Source organism: Stenella coeruleoalba, assembly GCF_951394435.1.
Source record: "Stenella coeruleoalba genome assembly, chromosome: 4".
Classification (NCBI taxonomy): domain Eukaryota; kingdom Metazoa; phylum Chordata; class Mammalia; order Artiodactyla; family Delphinidae; genus Stenella; species Stenella coeruleoalba.
Genome location: NC_137149.1, coordinates 37,287,040 through 37,299,823, shown reverse-complemented (window position 1 = coordinate 37,299,823; position 12,784 = coordinate 37,287,040). Strand labels below are relative to the sequence as shown.

At 57.2% G+C, this 12,784-nt stretch overlaps 1 protein-coding gene across 2 annotated transcripts in view; it reads left to right on the top strand.

Moving 5' to 3' along the window:
* The first annotated feature begins 1,114 nt into the window (after positions 1–1,114).
* NSG1 (neuronal vesicle trafficking associated 1) overlaps positions 1,115–12,784 on the top strand; it is a 32,603-nt gene continuing 20,933 nt past the window's right edge. Inside the window, exons 1-3 of one of the 2 annotated variants that reach the window (XM_079919509.1) lie at positions 1,115–1,195; positions 2,093–2,247; positions 5,885–6,001. In XM_079919509.1, coding sequence (XP_079775635.1) covers positions 2,119–2,247; positions 5,885–6,001 — 246 coding nt within the window. In that variant the 5' untranslated portion in view covers positions 1,115–1,195; positions 2,093–2,118. Of the gene's footprint in view, positions 1,196–1,296; positions 1,722–2,092; positions 2,248–5,884; positions 6,002–12,784 lie in introns of those variants that run through there. The other variant, XM_079919508.1, reaches the window with a different exon arrangement.

Below are 12,784 nucleotides of genomic sequence, written 5' to 3'. Positions count from 1 at the left end.
GAAGTAACGAAGCGTCAGGGAAGAGGCCCCCTCTGGTCCCCTGTAAGAACCTGGACCACACACAGATGCCTTATCGCTGTACCAGTCCTGCGTTCAAAGGGCCTTTGCCAGAAGGATGCTGAGGCCAGGCCCCAAGGTGCCTGCGTCTGGGACACCAGCCCTTCCTGGGCTGGCCAGGGGTAGTGAGTGTGCGCCAAGAGCCTGGGTCCTGCCAGGCTGCCCTGTGGTCAAAGGCTCATGTGGACCCTGCTGAGGACTTGGGCCCAGTTAAGAGAAATCCAGGCACCTCATCTGCTTGTGCCCTCCCGGGGATTTTGAAATCAAGGTGCCCATGGCCAGGTTCCTAGACTGACCTGGTGGCTCAAGGCTCAGCAGGCAGTGAGAGGATAGTGTTCCTGTTCTCCAGCTACATGGAGAGGAGGTTCTGCCGGGGTGCTTCTCTCATGGTTCTCAGGCGGCAGATGGAAAACGCTGGGTCTCAGGCCATCAGCCACGCAAAACAGAATCAGGCAAAGGGTGTCAAAGTAAGACTTTGGGGGACACCTACTCTGTGTCCTAGCAGGGCCCCAGCAGGACACAGGGGCCTGGGAGGTGCCCTTTTTCCAGCAGCAGCCTTCCTCCCGCACCTAGTCTTCTTCCCCGAAACCCCTTCTCATCCGGGGAGTCCTAGGCTAGGGCTGGTTGGAAGTCTATAAAATGGGGCCCTAATCTGGGAAGCTGCGACAGTGGCTCCGATGGGGGGAGAGAGGGCCAAAGGATCGGGTTAGAAATCCCCTTCTTCGTTCCAGGACGCCCCTTCTCTGAGCCCTGGATGATTGAGGCTGCGGCTGCCGGGAGCGGACCCCAGCTTTACCTTCTGACCAGACCAGAGAAACGCTACAACGCGTCACGCGAAGCGCTCTCTTTGCCCTGGATACCTTCCCTCCCGCTACCCTGGGCGTCCCCCCACATCCGGACACCGTCCCCAGCTCTGGAGAGCGCTCCCTCCACATCCTGTACCACCAAAAAACTCCCCCCTCCATTCCCATCCGAGCCTCCTTTCACCAGGGACACGCCCTCTTTTTGTCGGCCTCTCCACAAGCCAGCCACGCACTAACCAGACCACGCTCTCGTCCCTGCCACCGCCCACAGCCTCCTGGAAGCCTCCCCCGCAGGACCCTTCCCTATCCTTCAGGACTCCCAGATCGACTCGGCTGTAAGGGGGGCACCTTTTCCCCCAGTTTGGGGGATCGCTCCATCCCTAGGATCCCCCGCCCCTCTCTCGCTTCGAATCGCCTTGCGCCCCAGCCGCCGCCTCGGGGTTGCGCAGCCCGCACCTCTCTTTCTCCCCATCCCCGGCTTCCAGCCCTGTGGCGCCCTCCGAGCCTCCCATCCGGGGCGCGATCACATCCCCCTTATCTCCCCCCACCAGCCGAGGTCCCGGCGACCGCGGGGTCCACGGGGAGCGCCCCCCTGCGCCCGCCCCGCGCTTCTTTGTGCGGCCGGCGCGCGCGCGCTGCGTCAAGGCTGCCGCCGCCGCCACACGCACGCACTCACAGCGCGCAGTTAACCCCCGGGAGCGGCAGGAAGGGAGGTGGCGAGCGGGGGGAGGGAGCCCAATCGCGCGGTGCCCCCGCCCCGGCCCCGCGCGGCGCCGCCTCTGCCATTGCTGTGAGCGGGAGCGGGCGACGCGGAGGCTCGGAGTGCGGTCGGAGTCCAGACCTGCCGGAGCCGGGCGTGGGGTGAGTGCTGGCCGGCAGGCGGGGCCGCGGGGCGCCCGGGTTGGACCCTTCCGCCGGGGAGCCGGGTACAGGGCCGCGCATTTCCCCAGGTGGGAGGGACAGGGGTCCCTGGGCAGGTCACCGGCGAGGCGTCGCCAGGACCGGGGACGCGTCTAGACCCGCGGGCAGGGGCGGCGTCCCTGAGCTTGGCGCTTTTGCCCAGCGGGTGAGTCCATAAATACACAGCACCCACCCCCCAGCCCTCGGGCCGCGACCTCTGCGTCCTCACGACCCCTCCTCGGAGACGAGGCGGGGGCCGGAGAGCTCGCCGACGCCCGGGACAGCGGGTGGGTCTTGCTCGCGGTGACTCCCGCCCGGCCCTCGCTCCGCAGGCGGCAGCCTCGGGTCTCCCGGAACCATGGTGAAGTTGGGGAACAATTTCGCGGAGAAGGGCACCAAGCAGCCGCTGCTGGAGGATGGCTTCGACACCATCCCCCTGATGACGCCCCTTGATGTCAATCAACTGCAGTTCCCGCCCCCGGATAAGGTGAGAGGCCCCCAGTACCCAGGACCGCCGAGTGCGCACCCCCAAATCTCGGGTGGCGGCCGCAACAAAAGAAACGCGCCGCGTGCGCTGGGGACGCGAACTGGGGGCGGGCTCGGGCGGGGTGGAGGACGCCCCTCGGAGGACCACGTACCCGCGCGGGATTCTGGATCGGGTGATCTGGCCCCCCCCCCCCCCCCGCCCCGCCTTAGATGACAGCTTCTTCCTGACAATGGAACGCGGACGGGGTAGGGTCCCTTCTTGATTTTCGTGGGACTCTTGTCCGAGAGAGGCCCCTGGCCCCTCCACCTACAACCCAGCCCCGTTCGTCTCAGCCCCGGGGTACCAGGAGCTCTGGTTCTGGGGTGAGCCCAGGAGTGGTGCGGCTGCCCCTCGTGCCTTCCCGGATGATGCAGTTTCAGCCCGATTTGCCCCTTTGGGGTGGAGAGGCCCCTCTCCTTGGCCAGATGGGCCCTCCCTAGGGGCTGAATCCCCCTCCTTACCCTCTGCGCCCACCCCTCCCACATCGGCGGTAGATGCGGCAGGGTGCGCGCTCCTGCACCGCCTCCTTCCTCTCTTTGTTCCTTTTGTGAAATTTCCAAACAAGCACTCGTGCTCCTCAGTATTAGGGTAACTGGGGACAGCCATTCATCATTCTCTCCTTAAAGCGGGAGTTTTTTCTTTTTGTTGAATTTAAGGAATCCCCTCTTTCTTGAATACCGCCTGCCATCAAGTAGTCTGTGTCCATTAAGAGCAATTTTTTCAAGAGTTAACATTAAAAACGCTTAAAACTCTAGACAGTTATATTGTAAAACTCCAACCTAAAATTATCCACACACATCCATTCTGACCCCCTTGCAGCTTTTCAGAATCATCCCAGCCACGAGGAAGCGCACTCTGTTCCCCCAGGTGTGCTGGCGTTAATTGTTTCATTTAATGCCTGGCAGGGAGGTTCTGACTCAGGGCTTGTTGTTTATTTGGGGCATGTTGGTGATTACTGGCCGTGGGGCAGGGGTGGGGATGAGAGACTATCCTTGCCGTGGGTCCTTCCTTTCGTTATTCCCACGGTGGGCCTTTTGATAGCCTTACTCAGTTCCCCAAAGTGGTTTTGATTCCCCCAACTCTGTTGTCTGTGTTTGGGTAGGAGAGCGGGGGGCGGGGGCCAGAGCGATGCTGGAACAGGTGTTTTATTTCAAGAAAAGAGGATCAGCTGGTCACACCTGTGTACCTGGGTCAGGCATCGATGGTCTAAAAGAAGCTTTGTGGGAGGGGCAGGGCTGCCTGAGGACTCGGCTTCCGCCTCCCCCTTCCCTGTCTAGGTGTCAGACTTGCCCAGTTAGCCCAGCCTGGCGCCACCGTGCCCGCCTTCCCCTCCTGCCTCAGCCTGTGCCAGGGACACGGCATCCCCAGGAAGCACCTCTGTCAGGTGATCGCCTCCACTCAGCCTCCTCTTTGGTCCTCAGTCTGTTCCATTCCGGAACCGTCTGGCACATAGTTGGCTTATACCAGGGAGGAGGTTTCAGGCAGGTATGAAATTTTGGCCAGACAATCAGGCCATCAAGGGTAACCTAAGCAGCTCTGAAGGTGATGAGTCTCCCGTCCCTGAGATGCTCCAGACATGGGCATTCTAGCAGGGAGTGATGGTTGCGCCAGGTTTCTGAGGTCGCAGATGAGGAAACCGAGTCTCCAGGCGTTTATAGGACGTGCGCAAGGTCACTTGGCTGAAGGCTGCCATCCTCCAGGATGCGGAAGCCCTGGCGGGGCCCCTTGCTCTGCCCTGCTTGGAGCCAGACCGCACTCTCACGACACATCTCTTAACCCGAACAGCGGCAACATGTTGCTCCCAGCTAGGGTTCAGGGAGGTGATGTCACCTGTCCCAGGGGACGCGTGTCCGAGGGCTGGTAACACAGTTCAGGTTGTAAATAGAATGTGTGCTGAGCACAAGGTTCTGAGGTGCAACAGTGCCGGTAGTCGCAGAGCTGGGAGCAGCCTCAGGGCCAGTCTCAGCTGACGCGTTGGAATGCTTGTTACTCACCAGGCACTTGTCCGCATGCTTCATGGCTTTCAGTTACTTTAACACACTGGCGTTAGGAGGTAACTACCACTGTTACCCCATTTTACAGGTGTGGAAATGGAGACACAGAGAGTTTAAGGAACTTGCCCGAAGTCACCTAGCTTGTTAGTGGCAGAGGCAGATGGAATCCGGGCTGATGGGATCCTGACCGGGTCCCCACTGGGCTCAGGGTCCCGTGGATTCCCTCCTCCTCACAGTAGCCCTACCAGATAGGCCTTGCACCCATGTCACAGGCCGGGAAACTGAGGTTCCAGGTAGCCAAGGGTGTGCTCAGGGTCCCACAGCTACTCAGGTACAGTTGGGGTTCGAGGATGGCAGGGTGAGGCCCAGGTGCTGCCCTAGAGATGGGTGCCCCCAGGGTGGGCACGCAGGCTGTCGCACTGAGCGCAGGGAGAGCTGCATGTAACGGAAGGGAGGAGGGAGGCAAGAGTGTGCTTTAAAGGGGTGTGGCCCTTAGAGCACTTTACAGTGTCGCATGGCGTGGGCCACTTTCTTCCTGAGGCTGCATCTGGTGTCACGGCTCAGTCTGGGAGCGCCCACAGTGTCCTGAGTGCTTGTTCTGCGCTGGGTCCCACCACCACGGAGGGCAGTGTGTCCCCACGCTGTGGTTCACCCAGTGAAGGGCGTTGTCACTTGGGTGAGGAAGAGGGTGGGGGGCTGTCTCTCTCCAGTCCAACTTCCTGGCTTCTGCTCTAGGGGGTGGGCATTTGAGGACTAGACACACATAGCCCCCGGACACTGCTCCCGGACCCCTCGCCTCCACGTCCAATGGGGACAGAGAAGGAAACAGCCCTGGCAACGGGCTGTGATGGGGGCAGTGATGGTGCGGAGCGGCTGTGAGCATCCGAGGGTGGAGGCTCGAGGGGTGGGTTAGGGTGCAGCTGACGCTGGGCGTTGGGTGTCGGGAAAGGGTTTGCCTGGGGCAGAGGCAGAGCAGATTTCGTGGTTGGCAAAACATCTCCCGCTTCACAGTGGAGAGTGGAGGGGGGACAGGGCAGGGAGACCCTTTAAGGGCTGTTGCCAAGACAAGGGAGAGAGGAGGGTGGGGGGTAGCGACAGACTCCCCAAGGTCGATTTGCTTGAAGGCTGGCTGCCTGCTCCTTCCTGGTGCTGGAGGGCAATAGTGCCCTTGAATCTTCTTGTTTTACCCGTGGCGGCATGTGAAGACCAGTGAAAAAATCAGCGCGTCCTTCCCACCACCTGGGCCAGTGAAGCTCTGGGCAGTGAAGGGAGCACCAAATTAGGAGTCAGGAGCTCTGCTCACTACTCTCAGCCCTGCCACCTACTAGCTACGTGGCCTTGACCAATGTACTTAACTTCCCTGCCCCTCCGTTATCATTTTTCCCTCCTGGGGCTGCTATCAGGCTTATTAATGGTAATGTGCTGAAAGTCTCGGCACAGAGGAGATTTCTAATAAGTGGTGGCTGTTCTCATTCTTTCTGTGAAATACTTCCTGGTGAAATGGTGACTCTGAACGAGGGTTTCCCCACCTGTCCTCTTTGGACAGATGTGTCCGAATGTATCTGGCTGTACTACTGACTGTTTGCTTCTGTTTCCTGGACAAGGTGGTGGTGAAAACTAAGACTGAATATGAACCTGACCGCAAGAAAGGCAAAACACGTCCTCCCAAGATAGCTGAGTTCACCGTCAGCATCACCGAGGGTGTGACCGAGAGGTTCAAGGTGAGTGGCCCTGGAAGCGGATGAGATGCTGCTTTTGCCCCCAGGAGGGGTCCACTGAGCTGCAGAGATGACCTGTGGAGTGATGGGAACAGGACGAGACACAGATATGGGCTGACCCCAGATGTGCAAAATTGACCTTGTGGTTTTTAAAATTTCTTCTTTCTTTCCTTTATCTTCCAAAATGATCAATATTACTTAGTTGTAATAACGGGGAAGACCCATCCCTAAACTTGCTTTTAGGCAAAGGTTATAAACATACGACAGATCACTTACCAAACATTAAAATCCCTTCAGTTCCGGGAGGAGGGCAGACAATAACAAAAGGGACACCCATCGCACTTACTTGGTGCCAGGACCCGATCTGAGCCTTGGCATATGCAGGCTCAGCTAAGCATCCCTCCCCAGGAGGTCAGGACTATCCATGTAGCCCATTTTGCAGATGGGGAAGTTGAGGCACAGGGTGGTCATAGCTCTGTGTGGCAGGACCGGGAGTCAGAGGTGGCCCACTGCAGAGCCCTTGTGTTCACACTCCATCTGACAGGATGTGGAGGGGTGGGGCCTGGCTGGCCCTGTACATGGGTTGCTGGAAGTGCTCACTTTGGGGAGGGAAACCTTTCTCTGGACTGTTCTTCAGGGAAGAACAGCTGCTGAAAGGGGCGGGATTGCAGCCAGGCCTGGGGACAGAGCCTTCTCCCCTGAGTCTGAGTGGCCTCTGAGGATGGAAGCAGCTGTGTTGGTTGAGGAACAAGTTAGGATGTTGATCTTCTGGAAACTTGTTCTTTGGGAAACAGATGGCAAAATGGGGGCCCTCACCTGGATTCGGAAGGGTGACGTGGGCGACATGAGTAGGTCACCCAGGCCTCGAAGGGTGGCCGTGGCTGGCTCCCTGCTTGCCACCCACGTGGATGTGTGAGCCGCGTCTCTATGCTGGGTGCATGGGCACCTGCCCACCTCCGTGCCCTGCAGTTTCCAAAGCCCCTTTGCACACTGCATCCTGTTCGATCTCCATGACGCACCTGTGAACTGGTTAAGGGATGAAAGTGAAGCCCAAGGAGTGAGGTGGCCTTGTGGGGTGACTGGGGATGCCAGGGCATAATGTGACTTTCAATCCTTCCCATCACTCCGTGCTGCCTCCCCGGCCTGGAGGAAAACCATACAGGGGCCGGCCAAGCCAGCGGGTGCCGTCAGAGTCGTTGTCTTTTGTGTCTGTGGGGTGTTTACTTGTGATAGCTCATCTCATCCTCCCAGCAACCCTCCCTGAGAAGCAGGTACTATTAGTATAACCCATTCTATAGATGGGGAAGTTGAGGCGCAGAGAGAGAGGCCTGCCTCTGTGGTTTCTGTTGGTGGCCTCAGGAGGGTGTATAGGTTGAGATGCTCTTCCGGCGGCTCCTGGCTTGGTAATTCATCCGTGTTGTGAGGTTCACGGGGTCAGGTTGGACTGACCTAAGGTCAGTATCTCTCTCCCGCTCTGGCCAGCTGCGTGGCGTGTGCCTCATCTGCTGCCACGTGCGTGACCTGCCCTGTCCACGCCCGGGGATTGACCCCCGGCTGAGGCAGAGGTGACCTCAGTTTTAAGGGCACGATAGCCATCATCCCGATGGCAGACGCCATCTGGATATCTGAGCGTGTCTGGGTTTGTCATTGCTGATTGGAACTCCGCCTCTCCTGGCCCCGGCATTTTGAGTGTCCACAAAGCGGCTTGAACTGCTATCCTTCGTCTGTTGCTTGCATGCCAGGCTCCGTCCCCACCTCTGGGGTCCTTTGTTGGTGCTTTTCATGAACGCTCACCTCATGCAGGTCCCCATGTCCCTTGTGCAAGGCGTGGGTGATGCACGTGGGCCATCAGGGCTCTCGGCAGCCACAGCTGGGCCTTTGTGTGGTTCCCTGGCTCCAGTTGCCCGGAACCTGAGGACCCAGAAGATCCGTGCCTGCCCCAGTGGATCAGGCTGTGGTGGCAGAAGACCTGCCTTCTCTGCTCCCACCTCCTGGGATGTCTGAGAATGTCTAAGAAGGTGGTATATGCAGTTGGTGCTCAGGGGATTATTGCAGTGCAGTGGCCGTCTCCCCAGTTCTGTACATAAACCAGGCATGTCTGTACGTTTAGATCTGTGGCCTGCCTGTGGTTCACAGCCACCCGGAAGGGGGCGTCATTGCCTCTTTTGCAGATGAGGCTGTTGAGTCCCAGGTGGTCATGGGGGGCTGCTGGGGTACTCCCCATGACTCTACCTCTAAGGCCAGCACCCTTCCTCACATCTCCTGCCATACACACCTCCCTATGGGCCCCAACTTCCAAGTCCCAGACCCCGTTCCCCTTCCGTCACCTTCCAGTGCCAGCTCAGATATCACCTCTGCCGTGAAGCCTCCTGGGATTAACCTCATTCTCCTGGTGTTTCCACCCCGCTTTGTAACGAGGCAGTAACAGCATCTAACAGTAGCGGAGTGCTCCCATGAGCCAGACTCTGGGTCAACCTCGTTACGCTTATGATCTCATTTTATACTCAGAAACCTCATGAGGCAGGCACCATTATTATCTCCATTTTACAACTGAGGGAAAACCAAGGCAGAGATCTTGAACCCAAGCAGCCTGCCCTTGGCTGTAACACCTGAGGTCCACGTGGCTTCTGGAGGACACATTTGCATGGGATGCTTTCAGCCCCAGGCAACCTATTGCGCTGCTGGATTGTTCTGCTTCTAAGAAGCCTTTTCCTTTGTTGATTCAAAGCGAGAGAGAGGCATGGACATATATACACTACCAAACGTAAGGTAGATAGCTAGTGGGAAGCAGCCCCGTAGCACAGGGAGATCAGCTCGGTGCTTTGTGACCGCCTGGAGGGGTGGGATAGGGAGGGTGGGAGGGAGGGAGATGCAAGAGGGAAGAGATATGGAACATATGTATATGTATAACTGATTCACTTTGTTATACAGCAGAAACTAACACACCATTGTAAAGCAATTATACCCCAATAAAGATGTTAAAAAAAAAAAAAAAACACTTCCCAGTGACTGCTGCCCTGTGGCCTCGATCCGAACACAAGTCGCCCTCCTTCCCAGCAGCCTTCGGATATGGGGGGCCCACGTACCCCGAGTCCTCCCCCGTGTAAGCATCATTTTTCTGCCTTCCTTTCCTTTTATGTCACGGTGACCAGACCCCTTTCCCTGGCTCACGCTTCTCTCTGGGTGTGAGGCCTGTCACCTGGTGTCCCTGTGAGTGGGATGAGTGTCCAGTGGGGTGGCCCTGGTAAGCAAGGGCCCCCTGACCTGAGTCGGTGACCTGGGGGAGAGACAGAGCATATCGCCCCCTGAGCCACCGTCAGGCAGAGTGCAGGTGCGGGGCTCTGGGTGCAGACAGAACTTTCCAGCCCCTCTGTGTCGGGCAAGAGAGGAGCTCCCTGATGCCTCCCCTCTGGTGCTGGACACATGTGCAGTGACAACTCCGTAAGTCAGGGGATGATTGACTGGGCTGTTGGCCCCCAGTGATGGGGACTTGGTGAGATTTCCAGGGACCCTCGCTTGTTGGGTAAGTTTGATGGCAGCTCCTGAGGGAGCCCTCTCTGGGCCATGAGTGGGTGTGAGCCCTTTACAGGTGATCACACATTCAGCAGGTGACCTGCCCAGGGTCCCACAGTCAGCGCGAGGGGACCTGGCCAGCTTGACCCAGAGGCCTGTGGGCCTGAGTCGCTCAGCTGAATGGCCCGCATCCTGCACACCTCCTGCCTTTGCTCCAGAGCCCTGCTGAACAGGAAGCTGGTTTACCGGGCTGCCTGCGTGCCGGCCGTGGGGTCTGTGGGCGGGAGGTGGCCTCCAGGTGTGGTCTGGGGCCACCTGTGTTGGAATCACCGGAGGTTCGATTTCAACAGAGAGACCCTGGCCCCTGGGGACGTGCATTGTGACAAGCTCTCCAGAGGATCCTGCTGAGTTCGTGACCCTTTATGGGTGGGCTGCGTTCCAGCACCAGGACTGGGCAGGCTCAGGAGGGCTGGTGCCTTTTGGAAATGCTAAGAGTGCTGGCCTTTCTGGAATGTTCTCTCGGCCTTTTACTGCCCAGTTGTGTTTCTGCCATCTCTGAATGCACGCACACAGCGAGGCGTGCTTCCCTGGTGGGAGACGTCAGCTGGCTGAGGGCTGGGGGCTGTCTCCTGGAAAACTGGGATGTGTGTGGGCAACGGAGAGGAGGACCTCTACCCCTGCCCCCGCCTCCCACTTGAGGGTCAGTCACAGCTGTGGCTGGAACAGAGCATCTTCCTCATCCTGCTGGTGGTAGGGCAGCTTCCACGTGGCTCCCCAGCCCAGCTGTCTCCTCGTTCTTTTCGGCTCCGTGTGTGAATCGCAGAAATGAAATCGTGTCTTTCAGTGTTGAAGCAACACGTAAATAACGTGCCCCCCTTTTGTCTGCGATGTGTGTAGTTCAGGAGCGAGGTGCCCCTGCTCTGCCCCTCATCTTTGTATACCTGCGGATGGCATCCTCGAGATGAGATGTCCTTTTGGATGTTGCTTTATGATTAGCACCCGGGGATTAATCTGTTGGCTGCGAGGTTGCTAGGCTGGTTGCTAGGTAACTGCTGGCTGGGGAGAGGGTTTTCTGAGGCTCTGCCACACAGGGACTGCTGGATGAGTCACCCAGAGGTGGCCCAGAGTCTAGGCTTCCCGAAAAGGTGAGTGTCAACGAGGAAAGCAGTTGTTGAATTACCTCGCGGTGTGTCTATGCCGAGAATAAACACGGGCCCGAGATGTTTCTCAAATTAACTAAACCTAAACAGTGTTTTAATTGCACAGTCCCCCTCACCCATGCAGAGCGGCGTGTCGCAGTGCTGCTGAGGCTGCTTCTTCACACTCGGAGGATGGAGGGGCCATACTTAGGCAGATTAAAGGAAGGTTTATGCTTGTGACTGCCGTGATGGAGGGCTGCTGACGCCTCCGACATCTACACACCGTCTCGTTGTGAGTTCAGGGTTTGGGCGAACAAGACGCACCCCCTCCCCTGGTTCCATGTTGCCCTCGGGGCTTTCAGAGATTCCAAGGTCGGCATTACACAGTTGGTGCAGGGCTGGGAGAATGTCCTGGAAGGAGAGACCAGGTTTGTTTGAATAGTGTCCATGTGCTGCATTGGGGGTCCCTTTGCCTTCTGTCAACAAATGAATCTGTGGGTGGTTCGTATCTTTTCTCACATCCTTAATGACCTTGAGCTTCCTAGGTGTCCATCTGTTTTCCACCCTCTCCAATAATCCCCTGGTGTGTTTCAAGATGCATTTGTTAAATATTTATGAACGGCGGCACCGTTGCCTTGGCACTCAGCAGTGGGCGTGGTCTTTGCAAGGTGGCACTGGGGATCCTAGAAATGCATCTCAACACTGTCACCTTCAGCAGGGCGTCATGCAGGGTTCAGCTGCCCCGTTTTGCGGTTTCCTGGCCCAGCTAGAGAGTGGGAGCTTCATCTGGAATGGAATAATTAAGTGGGTTGAGTCATCTGGGGGGTGTGTCTGTATGTTCATTTTGTGTGGGTTACCGAAAATACTTAGTGCTGTAAATGCTTGGAGATGTCAGGATTCATCTTATTTTTCCAAGATTTCTTTTTTTTTAAACTGCATTACTCAGCAGAAAAGCACATTTTTTTTTTCCCCTCTCCCTCCTGAGGGTGGGAGGGCAGAGAGAGCAGAGTAAGGATGACCCAGCCGCCATCGACCCAACGCTGCCTGCCTGGGCTCTTAGTAACAGTCTTGAAGGTTGATCTTACTGTCCTAATTTTGGAGGTGGGGAATTAAGGTCAGAGAGGAACCGGCCCAAGGTCAGCCAGCTAATTGGGGATAGCAGTAGGATTCGGCCCCACGTCCATCTGACACCGAGCCCGCCAGGCTCTGCTTTCCATACCCACAGCTGCATGGGGCCTGCGGGGTGACTTTCCCCTGCTGCAGATGCCCTAGTTCCCATCCCAGCTGGGCAGTGACCCCCGGGAGGCTCCCCGGCAGGAGAGGAGATCCCAGGCCAGAAAGAGCAGATGGGAACACAGCACATTCAAGTGCCCATCGAGCTCCTCATCTATGAAACAGGGTGACTGCTAATTCCCGACTCATGGTGAATATTTGGAGAAGAGGTATAAGGGCCAGGGCCTTGTAAGTCGAGTGGCCGTGTAATTCATGGCCCAGACCAGGACACTTTGGAGGGTGATGGTGGACCCTGTGCATTTGGGATGCCGGAGCAGTAACTGTCAGCCAGGACTGTCCCAAGCATCTCGGGCACATGGTCCCATCCTTATAAACTCCTTATGAAGTTCACCCCGAGGCCCATATCCTATTTGCTGTCCATTCCTGGCTGTTCTTTCCAGAAAACACCCCTTGACCCCTCTTGCCTCTGGGGCAGGGCTGCTCTGGCTTGGGCTCACCATCTCTTCCGGACCCCTGCCACAGGCCGGCCTCCTGCCTCTGGCCCTTTTTTTTTTTGGTAGTAAAATATACATAATATAAAAGTTACCATTTTAAAGTGTTCAGTGCCATTTACTACATGCGTGGTGTTGCCCAACCATCACCATTATCTATTTTCAGAACATTTTCAATCACCCCCAGAGGAGACCCCATACCCATTGGCAGTCACTCCCCATTTCCCCCTGCCCTTAGCCCTAAGCAACCACTAATCTCTTTTCTGTCTCTGTGGATTTCCCTATTCTGGACACTGCATGTAAGTGGAATCATACAATATTCGGTCCTGTATGACTGCTTCTTTCACTTAGGATGATGTTTGCAAGGTTCATCCAGGTTGCCGCATGTATCACTGCATTATTCCTGTTTA